The following is a 14,194-nucleotide window of genomic DNA, read 5'->3' on the forward strand; positions in this document are numbered from 1 at the left end:
TAACAACGATAATTAACGAATTACTGATTATTATTATTATTATTATTATTAACGCATTTAGGCCTGACGTCGAAATTAAAGAAATATATATTTTTTAAATGTATTTTTTTCTGAAATAAACCTCATGTTTTCTATATATCAGTGGTTCTCAATATTTCATGTCAAGGACCCCCAAAAATATATGAAATTAATTGGCCGCTTTATTGCAACCACATGTTCATGATTTTCTCTAAAAATAGCAGACCTACAAGCTCATAGCGCGCCACTCGGTGGCGCGCTATGAGCTTGTAGGTCTGCTATTTTTCAATAGCTAAATTATAACAATGTTTAAAACACCAAAAATGTGTTAAGGAACCGATCAGCCCCGAAGGGATTTTTCCTTTTTCCACCAAAAAGAGCAGCTGGTTTGAAAAGGATCCCTAATATAAATAAATAAGATGATTTAGACAAATATGCCTTTAATAATACAGTATAATTTCCCTCTATAATAACTAAAAATAAATAAAAACGACTTAAATATGTTATTTATTTTGTAAATGGTTACTTCTTTCAGTCATTTAGGGACTGCTCCAGAGTGACCCCTGTCTGTCACAAGTTGTCATTGATTATGTCATATGCCCATGTGTGTGTAGTGTAGTGTGTATTCTATGGAATATTATGCATATTCTAATTTAAAACAACGTAATACTTCCTTAGGTTAATATGTAGTCCCTATTGAGTGAAAGAAGAAGTGTTTTCAATTTTAGATTTTAATTCTTGAGGGCAATTATATAGTATTATTGGCAAATGTTTCTTATTGTTACTTGGAAATAATAATATGGTAGAAGCCTATATGCCAAACAGTAAAGATGCGAGGCCCATGACCATTGGCACTCAATTGAAAACACAAACTTTGAACATAGGCATATGAACCGCTTGACCGTCAGCAATAAAACGTCTGTATGCATAGACCTATATCTCTGATCAATAAAACGTCTGTATGCATAGACCTATATCTCTGATCAATAAAACGCCGACCTATATCTCTGATCAATAAAACGTCTGTATGTATAGACCTATATCTCTGATCAATAAAACGTCTATAAGCCTATGCATAGACCTATATCTCTGATCAATAAAACGTCTGTATGCATAGGCCTTATATCTCTGATCAATAAAACGTCTATATGCATAGACCTATATCTCTGATCAATAAAACGTCTGTATGCATAGGCCTTATATCTCTGATCAATAAAACGTCTATATGCATAGGCCTATATCTCTGATCAATAAAACGTCTGTATGCATATAGACCTATATCTCTGATCAATAAAACGTCTATATGCATAGTCCTATATCTCTGATCAATAAAACGTCTATATGTATAGGCCTATATCTCTGATCAATAAAACGTCTATATGCATAGACCTATATCTCTGATCAATAAAACGTCTGTATGCATAGACCTATATCTCTGATCAATAAAACGTCTGTATGCATAGACCTATATCTCTGATCAATAAAACGTCTATATGTATAGACCTATATCTCTGATCAATAAAACGTCTGTATGCATATAGACCTATATCTCTGATCAATAAAACGTCTATATGCATAGTCCTATATCTCTGATCAATAAAACGTCTATATGTATAGGCCTATATCTCTGATCAATAAAACGTCTGTATGCATAGACCTATATCTCTGATCAATAAAACGTCTGTATGCATAGACCTATATCTCTGATCAATACAACGTCTATATGTATAGACCTATATCTCTGATCAATACAACGTCTGTATGCATAGACCTATATCTCTGATCAATAAAACGTCTATATGCATAGACCTATATCTATGATCAATAAAACGTCTATGCATAGGCCTATATCTATGATCAATAAAACGTCTATGCATAGGCCTATATCTCTGATCAATAAAACGTCTATATGTATAGGCCTATATCTCTGATCAATAAAATGTCTATATGCATAGACCTATATCTCTGATCAATAAAACGTCTATATGCATAGATCTATATCTCTGATCAATAAAACGTCTATATGCATAGACCTATATCTCTGATCAATAAAACGTCTATATGCATAGACCTATATCTCTGATCAATAAAACGTCTGTATGCATAGACCTATATCTCTGATCAATAAAACGTCTGTATGCATATAGACCTATATCTCTGATCAATAAAACGTCTGTATGCATATAGGTCTATATCTCTGATCAATAAAACGTCTGTATGCATAGACCTATATCTCTGATCAATAAAACGTCTGTATGCATAGACCTATATCTCTGATCAATAAAACGTCTATATGCATAGACCTATATCTCTGATCAATAAAACGTCTATATGCATAGGCCTATATCTCTGATCAATAAAACGTCTATATGTATAGACCTATATCTCTGATCAATAAAACGTCTATATGCATAGACCTATATCTCTGATCAATAAAACGTCTATATGCATAGACCTATATCTCTGATCAATAAAACGTCTATATGTATAGACCTATATCTCTGATCAATAAAACGTCTATATGCATAGACCTATATCTCTGATCAATAAAACGTCTATATGCATAGGCCTATATCTCTGATCAATAAAACGTCTGTATGCATAGACCTATATCTCTGATCAATAAAACGTCTATGTATAGACCTATATCTCTGATCAATAAAACGTCTATATGCATAGACCTATATCTCTGATCAATAAAACGTCTATGTATAGACCTATATCTCTGATCAATAAAACGTCTATATGTATAGACCTATATCTCTGATCAATAAAACGTCTATATGCATAGACCTATATCTCTGATCAATAAAACGTCTATATGTATAGACCTATATCTCTGATCAATAAAATGTCTATATGCATAGACCTATATCTCTGATCAATAAAACGTCTATATGCATAGACCTATATCTCTGATCAATAAAACGTCTGTATGCATAGACCTATATCTCTGATCAATAAAACGTCTATATGCATAGACCTATATCTCTGATCAATAAAACGTCTGTATGCATATAGACCTATATCTATGATCAATAAAACGTCTGTATGCATAGACCTATATCTCTGATCAATAAAACGTCTGTATGCATAGACCTATATCTCTGATCAATAAAACGTCTGTATGCATAGACCTATATCTCTGATCAATAAAACGTCTGTATGCATAGACCTATATCTCTGATCAATAAAACGTCTGTATGCATAGACCTATATCTCTGATCAATAAAACGTCTGTATGCATAGACCTATATCTCTGATCAATAAAACGTCTGTATGCATAGACCTATATCTCTGATCAATAAAACGTCTGTATGCATAGACCTATATCTCTGATCAATAAAACGTCTGTATGCATAGACCTATATCTCTGATCAATAAAACGTCTGTATGCATAGACCTATATCTCTGATCAATAAAACGTCTGTATGCATAGACCTATATCTCTGATCAATAAAACGTCTGTATGCATAGACCTATATCTCTGATCAATAAAACGTCTGTATGCATAGACCTATATCTCTGATCAATAAAACGTCTGTATGCATAGACCTATATCTCTCCTCAATAAAACGTCTGTATGCATAGACCTATATCTCTCCTCAATAAAACGTCTGTATGCATAGACCTATATCTCTCCTCAATAAAACGTCTGTATGCATAGACCTATATCTCTCCTCAATAAAACTTCGATATGCATATAGGCCTATATCTCTGATCATAGTCATATATCTCTCCTCAATAAAACTTCGACATGCATATAGGCTTATATCTTTCTGAATAAAAAATATCCAAATATGTGTCAGAAACGAAGAACTCAGAGATGTTGCTTGGGAGAATAAACGTTTATTGACTGCCCCATATAAAAATAAATCATAAAAAAATAAAGATTTGGTCATAAAAAATATACATTGGAGGGGTGGGGGCTCATGGTCACTTGGGATAGCCTCTCCGTGGAGATGCAGGGCTTGGCGTGGTGACTTCTCCTTGGCGTGGTGACTTCTCCTTGGCGTGGTGACTTCTCCTTGGCGTGGTGACTTCTCCTTGGCGTGGTGACTTCTCCTTGCACCAGCCATCCAAATACACTTTCCAGTGCAACTATAGTCCTTCATTCAGTCTCTCCATTTTTCCTGTGACCATTTTCCAATATTGGTCTCTGCCAATTAGGACTCCGAATTCCACTGCACATCCCTATGATGGGCACATCTGCTATGCAGTGTTGTTTTTGGCAGCAAATTTCTATTTTAGTTTTAGTCATAGTCTCTTGCATAGTTTTCACTTAGTTTTAGTCACATTTTTGTCACCTGGAATGTATTAGTGTTTAGTCTAGTTTTAGTCGACTAAATGTCATAAGATTTTAGTCGACTAAATCTACAGGTGATTTAGTCCACTAAAATGTATTTTGGCGGGCCTTGTTGCCGTCATAATTACTTATTTTACTTATACTGGATCTGTTGTCCACTAGTCCCTAACATTTTAGTCTAGTTTTTATTTGTTGACGAAATTGTCAGTATATTTAGTCTTAGTTTTAGTCATCATAGATTAGTTTTCATTTAGTTTCCGTTTAGTTTTCTTCAGTGGAAAAAGGTAGTCGACGAACATTTTTCGTCTTAGTTTTAGTCGACGAAAACAACACTGGTGCTATGGGCATTCCTTTTGCTTCCCAGGTCCCTCCTCATCTTTCTGTTTGGCGCTTTAATCATAGAAGAGCTCAACGTGGGTGTTTCCAATAGATGGACATCAATGCTTTGATTGTTCTTAATATTTGGGTGTTTCCAATAGATGGACATCAATGCTTTGATTGTTCTTAATATTTGGGTGTTTCCAATAGATGGACATCAATGCTTTGATTGTTCTTAATATTTGGGTGTTTCCAATAGATGGGCATCAATGCTTTGATTGTTCTTAATATTTGGGTGTTTCCAATAGATGGGCATCAATGCTTTGATTGTTCTTAATATTTGGGTGTTTCCAATAGATGGACATCAATGCTTTGATTGTTCTTAATATTTGGGTGTTTCCAATAGATGGACATCAATGCTTTGATTGTTCTTAATATTTGGGTGTTTCCAATAGATGGGCATCAATGCTTTGATTGTTCTTAATATTTGGGTGTTTCCAATAGATGGACATCAAAATGCTTTGATTGTTCTTAATATTTCTCAAACGAGCCTTCACTTTCCTGCAGGTAATTCTCTGGGGTGTTTTGGAACCAAACAAACACAACGTGTCTTTACCTGATGTGAGCTGGATGCTGTCAGATACATGTGGAATAGATTTCCCCTGTTTCAGGGGAAATCTGTATTTACATTTACTAATTTACACATGCACATTACATTTTGAGTGTCACAATTCTTTTTTTTTTTAATATATATATATATGTTTTATCCCACGATTTTGTAACCCATTTTTCACCCCTGTGTCAATCATCCTGTGATGTGATCCTGGGCTCTACACACCCTCCGCCAACCTAGGGAGAGCAACGGACTTGAACTCATGCTTCCTTCATGCCTGAGTGTCCAAGTTGCTCCTTTACACCTTTACAGGGGGGAGTTTCCCTGGTTGGACGTAGCGCGTGGAAGGAACACGTTATTCCAACCAGTTCCTTTCCCCTCCATCAGGCGCCCCGGCTGGCCAGGGGGAGGCAGTTTAGAGACCAGGATTACTGCATGTTTTTTGTGAGGGTACCTATCCTAGGGGACACGGGGAGAACATGCAAACTCCACACAGAAAGGCCCTTTCGCCAACCCCGCCTTCGGGTATGGGCACTGATGACGCGGAGGAGGAAACACGCCGCCAGCGCCCACAGCGCCCCGAGTGGGAATCGAACCCAGGACCTTTATAGCTGTGAGGCGACAGCACTACCAACTGTGCCACCGTGCCCCCCAGTGTCACAATTCTGAAACAAAATCCATGAAGTGAAACACTACAGGAATGATATCCACTATTCCTCCACTAGAGGGGGCTCTGACACCTGTATTTGGTATGAATGAAGCAGTTTAGTGTATTATAAAACATTATGCCATGGGACAATAACACAAGCTTGTGACTGGATTTTGTAGAAGTTGTAGAAGCCAGTTTTATCCCGGCATTGATACTGTACATATCTACATTACATTACATTACGAAACTGGCCTCTGTAAAATCTGAATCCCCCCCACCCCCATTTCCCCTCACTGTATATATATCTTTTCCCTTTTTGCTTCCTATATGATGAATTCCTGTTCTGTTCTTTAACTACATAGAAGTGTCTATTTGTACATCTCTAAATGTTTTGATGAATTGAACAATGTGGACCCTCTTGTAAACAAGTGTAATGCTTTATTGGGTCGTCCACTCACAGTTAACAGTCTTTGTATTGAGTTTGTGCTTGAAATGTACTGTAATTCTGCAAACTGTTAATAAATATTTCAATCAATCAAAAAACGTCACACTCAAAATCAGTATATATATATATATATACACCACGGCATACGCATTAAACGCGCTATTAAAGAGTTTTGTAGAAGTTGCCCATGCAGAATGCCAACCTATATAATGTCGCATTTCTTTAAAGGTTTATTTGTTGTTTTAGTATTCACGTTCAATGTTTTACAGAGGCTTGAGATTTGAACGTTCGTAGCGGTCGACAGTAATTGCGTGCTCTAATTGTGCACTCACAGTTAACAGTCTTTGTATTCAGTTTGTGCTTGAAATGTACTGTAATTCTGCAAACTGTTAATAAGTCAATCAATCAAACAACCACACACACACACACACACACACACACACACACACACACACACACACACAGAGAGAGACGTGGCACATGTATAGTTAGATAGATGCGTTTGTATTTGTTTTATTGATACAAAACGTACAAACCAGAATATAGTGAAACACCTTCTGCTGTTCTTCTGACATTCATTAACTGTGCGGTACAATCATTTGCAATGCCATAGACAGGCTACAGTACAGTACAGTACAGTACAGTACAGTACAGTACTACAGTTCCCTCCTCATTCATCCTATGCTAAATACAATAGAGGTCTGGAGTTGGTACCAAAAATATCATCTGAACTTTGTTTTTATAGATTTTAGTTTAGAAAAAGAACAAGAGAACAAGAGAGGACAAAAACGGGGGGAAATAAATTAAATTAAAAAACAGAAACAAATAAGAAAGCCAAAAATCATCGAATACTTAATTAAAATATCCATAGACTTAATTAAATATCCATAGACTTAAAAGGTAAGATAGACTGCATGAAAAGACATGAAAATAAATCCCTGTGACCTCTTATCAAAATCCATCAGCCCAAATCAGGCCACACCGAAATATATTAAAAGCTTGTTTAAGCCATTTAGACCTGAGAAATTATTCTACAAATTCCTTCTAAATCCAGACAGTCTTCTGAAAAAAAAACCCATGTTTCTACAGCGGTTCTCAAACATTTTCATGTCAAGGACCCCCAAAAATATATGTAATTGTCCGCCTACCCCCATCTGAAAATATGTTCCCCCCCCCCCCTCCCAAGAAGCAAAGACTTTAGTTAAAAATGTTCACTCCTCTGAAAAAATATATATTCAAAGGTTTGCGACACATTTTCACGATTAATTTATTTTTTGCAGATCAGAGCTAAAGTATAACATAATGCCAAAAGGGGTTCCTGTCCAAGAATGGCTTAACCCATTCTGACCTGAGATCAGATTCATACGAGGTTTCCACTGGACACACACTGGTCTGATTAACCCATTCTGACCTGAGATCAGATTCTAAAAAAAATGTCAGTCGTTCTTCGATTTTTTTCCAAAAATAGCAGACCTACAAGCTCATAGCGCGCCACTCGGTGGCGCGCTATGAGCTTGTAGATCTGCTGTTTTTCCAATAGCTAAAGCATGACATGATGCTAACACCAACATGGGTTCCCGTTCAGAATGGGATAAATAGAACAGGCACCACAAAAGGCACAATGAGGGAATGTTGGTCCAGATATGAATAAACGGAGCCTGACAATCAATCCCAGAGGCTGTACAAAAACGCAGTAAAAACAACGTACCATAAAGTGAAAATAAATATACTCCATAGTGAAACCTGAAACAGAACGGATACAAAAAAAAGAAGAAATAAGCATTTCATGAAAGCAAAATGCTGTACATCTGAAAAGCAGGAATCTATAGCCCCATTTTGACCTGGGAACGATTCTACTAAATGTCTTCTCGAAAAAAAATATGTTTCTATGTTCGTGGTTCTCAGGCATTTTCATGTCAAGGACCCCCAGAATTATATGTAATTGGCCGCCGACCCCCCATCTGAGAAGGGTACAAGACTACTCGCCCCGTTTCTGTTTTCCTCCCAGAACTTTCCCCAGTGAGGGGTGGGAGAGGCTGGACAGCAGACGGCTGGACTTTGAATTTCTCTAACTATAAACTTTCATGACAGCAGAACAGCCTAAGTACAAATATAATTTATGAAAAGCTACTACAGTGAAGTCTGTTCACAGCAGTTGTTGTAGGATATGTGGGGATTATCTGACGAGGTACCATTTGAGTGGGCAAAACCTTACATATACTAAATAATACTAAATTGTTTATAGGGTCAATATAAGTAAAATAATATAGCCTTTCCACAGGAGTATCTTTTTATATTTTTCCAAAAAGAATACAAACAGCCAATAGCATATTACAAAGTTATCCCCCTCACTGGGGAAAATTCCGGGAGGAAAAACGGGCAAGCACCGGGGCGAGTAGTCCAGTATTCTCTGAGAATATGTTGTTCCAGAGACACCCGCCCCCCCACCACAACCAGAAGCAAATATTTGAGTTTAAAACGTTCGCTCTGAAAGAATATATATTAAAAGGTTTGCGCCACATTTTCACATTTTTTTCAAAAATAGCAGACCTACAAGCTCGTAGTGCCGCGCTATGAGCTTGTAGATCTGCTATTTTTCAATAGCCGAAGCATAACATAATGTTTAAAACACCAAAAGGGGTTCACGCCCCAAAATGGATTAATCTTTCATCAGGTGACAGTCCACCTGATGAAGGCCGTTCATGGATGGCCCAAACGTCGTGTCCTGATTATTTAAATGGTGTTTTAATAAAATAAACACTGTTGGAGCAAAGTCTGTGTGCTGACTTCTCCCTCTCTGTATGCATCTATACTGTATACTGTATAGTGTATCTATACCTGTGGTCCTCTGAACTGGATGTGTGCAATAAGCCACCTGCCTTTTAAACAAAGCCCCTAAAACCATGAAATCCCAGGCCTGGCAATAGACCATAGTGAATCATTTTAAAATTGTGTAAATAGCCAAACTACAAGTAAGCTCACAATGGGACCTCACAAGTCCCACGGTGAGGTGTTGTTGAACTACAAGCTCACGCCGTGTCCCACGGTGAGGTGTTGTTGAACTACAAGCTCACACCGTGTCCCACGGTGAGGTGTTGTTGAACTACAAGCTCACACCGTGTCCCATGGTGAGGTGTTGTTGAACTACAAGCTCACACCGTGTCCCACGGTGAGGTGGTGTGAACTACAAGCTCACACCGTGTCCCACGGTGAGGTGGTGTGAACTACAAGCTCACACCGTGTCCCATGGTGTGAACTACAAGCTCACACCGTGTCCCATGGTGTGAACTACAAGCTCACACCGTGTCCCATGGTGTGAACTACAAGCTCACACCGTGTCCCACGGTGAGGTGATGTGAACTACAAGCTCACACCGTGTCCCACGGTGAGGTGATGTGAACTACAAGCTCACACCGTGTCCCACGGTGAGGTGGTGTGAACTACAAGCTCACACCGTGTCCCACGGTGAGGTGTTGTTGAACTACAAGCTCACACCGTGTCCCATGGTGAGGTGTTGTTGAACTACAAGCTCACACTGTGTCCCACGGTGAGGTGTTGTTGAACTACAAGCTCACACCGTGTCCCACGGTGAGGTGGTGTGAACTACAAGCTCACACCGTGTCCCATGGTGAGGTGGTGTGAACTACAAGCTCACACCGTGTCCCACGGTGAGGTGGTGTGAACTACAAGCTCACACCGTGTCCCATGGTGTGAACTACAAGCTCACACCGTGTCCCATGGTGTGAACTACAAGCTCACACCGTGTCCCATGGTGTGAACTACAAGCTCACACCGTGTCCCACGGTGAGGTGATGTGAACTACAAGCTCACACCGTGTCCCACGGTGAGGTGATGTGAACTACAAGCTCACACCGTGTCCCACGGTGAGGTGGTGTGAACTACAAGCTCACACCGTGTCCCACGGTGAGGTGATGTGAACTACAAGCTCACACCGTGTCCCACGGTGAGGTGATGTGAACTACAAGCTCACACCGTGTCCCACTCGCTCACTATGATTCACTATATGTCTGCTGCTGGTACTGGCTCTCTGGTACTGGCTCTCTGGTACTGGCTCTCTGGTACTGGCTCTGTGGTACTGGGTCACTATGGTTGCTGCTGGTACTGGGTGTGTGGGACTGAGTTAACTATGGCTGCCTCTGGTACTGGCTCTCTCTGGTACTGGCTCTGTGGTACTGGGTCACTATGGTTGCTGCTGGTACTGGGTCTGTGGTACTGGGTCACTATGGTGGCTGCTGGTACTGGCTCTGTGGTACTGGGTTAACTATGGCTGCCTCTGGTACTGGCTCTGTGGTACTGGGTTAACTATGGCTGCCTCTGGTACTGGCTCTGTGGTACTGGGTTAACTATGGCTGCCTCTGGTACTGGGTGTGTGGGACTGGGTCACTATGGTTGCTGCTGGTACTGGCTCTGTGGTACTGGGTTAACTATGGCTGCTGGTACTGGGTGTGTGGGACTGGGTTAACTATGGCTGCTGGTACTGGTCTCTCTGGTTCTGGGTCACTAGGGCTGCCTCTGGTACTGGCTCTCCGTGGCCGTGTAGAAGTCCTCCAGGACACTCTGCAGGTACTCGAAGGTGGGCCGCTCCTCCGGTTTGTTCTTCCAGCATTCCAGCATGATGTCGTAGAGCTCCTGAGGACAGCAGTCCAGACGCTGCATGCGGTAGCCTTTCTCCAGAGCACGGATCACCTCCGGGTTGGTCATCCCTGGGTGGAGAGAGAGGGAGGTCAAAGGTTAAAGGTCATCCCTGGGTGGAGAGAGAGAGGTCAAAGGTTAAAGGTCATTAATAAAAACCTGAACTGAAAGGCGCCCCGCGTCCCCACGCCCCGCGTCCGAAACGGTTGAGAAATGACAGAGTTACCGTGTGGCGGTCCCTCTACTGTACACCCTCTACTGTACTGTACTGTACTGTACTGTACTGTCACACCCGAAAGCATCATATATACAGTTACAATTTACAATTTATGCATTCATCAGACGCTCTTGATCCAGAACGACTTACATTTAAGCAAAAAACAAAAAGCATGTCATACATCACATAATATAAAAGTAGTTATCATGAATCATGTATAAACTAAGAACGTAACAGTGGAGTATCTATGTCAACTATACATACTATACTATATTGTATATTATACAGTATACATGTGTACTATATAAAGTGCTATGACTACATGAAATGCTATGCTAGTGCTGTCTACGTAACGAGCTAAAAGTCTGTCTAAAATAACAATGTTAACCTAAGTCTACTATCTGAGTCTACATAAAGTGCTATCTAAGGGGCTAGGCTAGGGCAAGTGCTACGGGCCACGGTGGAGTCTGAAGAGGTGGGTTTTCAGACTACGGCGGAAGATTGGGAGTGAGGCTGCAGTTTGACTGTAATGGGAAGTTCATTCCATAGTTTTGGAGCCAGAAGGGAGAAGAGTTTGGGACGTGTGGAATGTTGTCCAGGGTGTTTTAGAGAAGGGAGAAGAGTTTGGGACGTGTGGAGCGTTGTCCAGGGTGTTTTAGAGAAGGGAGAAGAGTCTGGGACGTGTGGAGCGTTGTCCAGGGTGTTTTAGAGAAGGGAGAAGAGTCTGGGACGTGTGGAGCGTTGTCCAGGGTGTTTTAGAGAAGGGAGAAGAGTTTGGGACGTGTGGAGCGTTGTCCAGGGTGTTTTAGAGAAGGGAGAAGAGTTTGGGACGTGTGGAGCGTTGTTGTCCCGGCGTTTTTAGTGAAGGTACCTCCAGCTTCCCTGTGTTGGCTGATCTGAGTGCACGGGAGGGTTTGTAGGGTTCGATCATACTTGCAAGATATGGGGGAGCCATACCTTTGGTTGCTTTGAATGCCAGCATCAGAGTTTTGTATTCTGTGCGGGCAGCGACCGGGAGCCAGTGGAGGGAGCGGAGCAGGGGGGAGACGTGTGAGAATTTTGGCTGGTTGAAGACCAGGCGAGCTGCGGCATTTTGGATCAGCTGGAGAGGCTTAAGTGCACATGCCGGTAGGCCAGTAATTCGTGTGTGTGTGTTTGTGTGTGCGTTAGGTTGCGCACAGGTGGTGAAAAACAACCATGCTCTTTTCGTGCACATGTCACGGATGGTGACACTGACCTGGGTATGGCGTGTATAGGCGTGTGTACCTGGGTATGGCGTGTAGTGTGTTGTGTACCTGGGTATGGCGTGTATAGGCGTGTGTACCTGGGTATGGCGTGTAGCGTGTTGTGTACCTGGGTATGGCGTGTAGCGTGTTGTGTACCTGGGTATGGCGTGTAGCGTGTTGTGTACCTGGGTATGGCGTGTAGCGTGTTGTGTACCTGGGTATGGCGTGTAGCGTGTTGTGTACCTGGGTATGGCGTGTAGCGTGTTGTGTACCTGGGTATGGCGTGTAGCGTGTTGTGTACCTGGGTATGGCGTGTATAGGCGTGTGTACCTGGGTATGGCGTGTAGCGTGTTGTGTACCTGGGTATGGCGTGTATAGGCGTGTGTACCTGGGTATGGCGTGTAGCGTGTTGTGTACCTGGGTATGGCGTGTATAGGCGTGTGTACCTGGGTATGGCGTGTAGCGTGTTGTGTACCTGGGTATGGCGTGTAGCGTGTTGTGTACCTGGGTATGGCGTGTAGCGTGTTGTGTACCTGGGTATGGCGTGTAGCGTGTTGTGTACCTGGGTATGGCGTGCGTCCGTAGCTGATGATCTCCGTCAGCAGGATGCCAAACGACCAGACGTCAGACTTGATGCTGAAGGAGCCGTAGTTGATGGCCTCGGGGGCGGTCCACTTGATGGGGAACTTGGCTCCTACCATGTGTGGAGGACAGTTAGTTATAACGTCAATAACCCACATTCTGACCTGAGATCAGATTATAAAAAATGTCTTCTACATCCTGACAGCTTTCTGAAAAAGATATGTTTCCGTGTCAGTCGTTCTTCGATTTTTCCAAAAATAGCAGATCTACAAGCTCATAGAGCGCCACTCGGTGGCGTGCTATGAGCTTGTAGATCTGCTATTTTTCGATTGCTAAAGAATAGCATAAGGCTAACACCAAAAGGGGTTCCCGCCCCAAATGGGATAACGAATGTGCATGTGATAAATCTGATAATACTGCATTACATATACAACACACTGTCATAATCTGATATGTGATGGTGGCTTTTTGATTGATTAAATAGAATACATTATTATTAGTTATAAATGTGAACAGCACGTTGTACAGTACGACATTAAGGCTAAACAGGATAACACAAAGTTGTTAAACAAATATAACAACATACCAAAAATGGCTAAAAAAAAGCATTTCCGGCCTATTCGGTTTCTACCCGAAAATATATCACCGAATAGTGTATGCAATGAATGCATTCAAAAGAGCTGAATAAATGTTTTATGGACCCATAATAGTGATTATTATTTAAGTTAAGTTTTGCCATAATCATGTATTTTGCCATAAATCAGGTAGATTTAAGGTGCAGCCATGACAGCAATGGTAGGAAAAAAGATATATCATATTAATCATAATTATTCGGTATTCGGTTTTCGGCCAAGAATTTCCCTTTCGGTGCATCCCTACAAACAAGCATGAAGACAGAGTAGACACACTGCCAGCAGCCCAGCCTTATGAATAAATTAATATCCACTAGTGTGTACATACAGTATATTAACGTATTAACGTATTAACAGTGTTACAGTCTCACCTTCCCTGGCAGTGTATTCGTTGTCCTCGATGATTCTAGCGAGGCCAAAGTCAGCTATTTTGCAGACCAAGGCCTTGTTGACCAGAATGTTGGCAGCTCTCAGGTCTCTGTGGATGTAGTTCCTCTGCTCAATGTAGGCCATGCCCTCAGCCGTCTATAGAGGA

At 41.1% G+C, this 14,194-nt stretch overlaps 1 protein-coding gene across 1 annotated transcript in view; it reads right to left on the reverse strand.

Annotated features, from left to right (window-relative positions):
• Nucleotides 1-10,543: 10,543 nt before the first annotated feature.
• Nucleotides 10,544-14,194, reverse strand: part of hck (HCK proto-oncogene, Src family tyrosine kinase) — a gene marked incomplete at its 5' end in the record, with an annotated part of 40,869 nt that continues 37,218 nt past the window's right edge. The window contains 4 exons of the mRNA XM_083769906.1: nucleotides 10,544-10,641; nucleotides 10,872-11,073; nucleotides 13,008-13,139; nucleotides 14,031-14,184. Coding sequence (XP_083626032.1) covers nucleotide 10,641; nucleotides 10,872-11,073; nucleotides 13,008-13,139; nucleotides 14,031-14,184 — 489 coding nt within the window. The 3' untranslated portion in view covers nucleotides 10,544-10,640. The remainder of the gene's footprint in view (nucleotides 10,642-10,871; nucleotides 11,074-13,007; nucleotides 13,140-14,030; nucleotides 14,185-14,194) is intronic.

The sequence above is a fragment of the Protomyctophum parallelum genome (assembly GCF_964188405.1).
Source record: "Protomyctophum parallelum genome assembly, chromosome: 7".
NCBI classification, from domain to species: domain Eukaryota; kingdom Metazoa; phylum Chordata; class Actinopteri; order Myctophiformes; family Myctophidae; genus Protomyctophum; species Protomyctophum parallelum.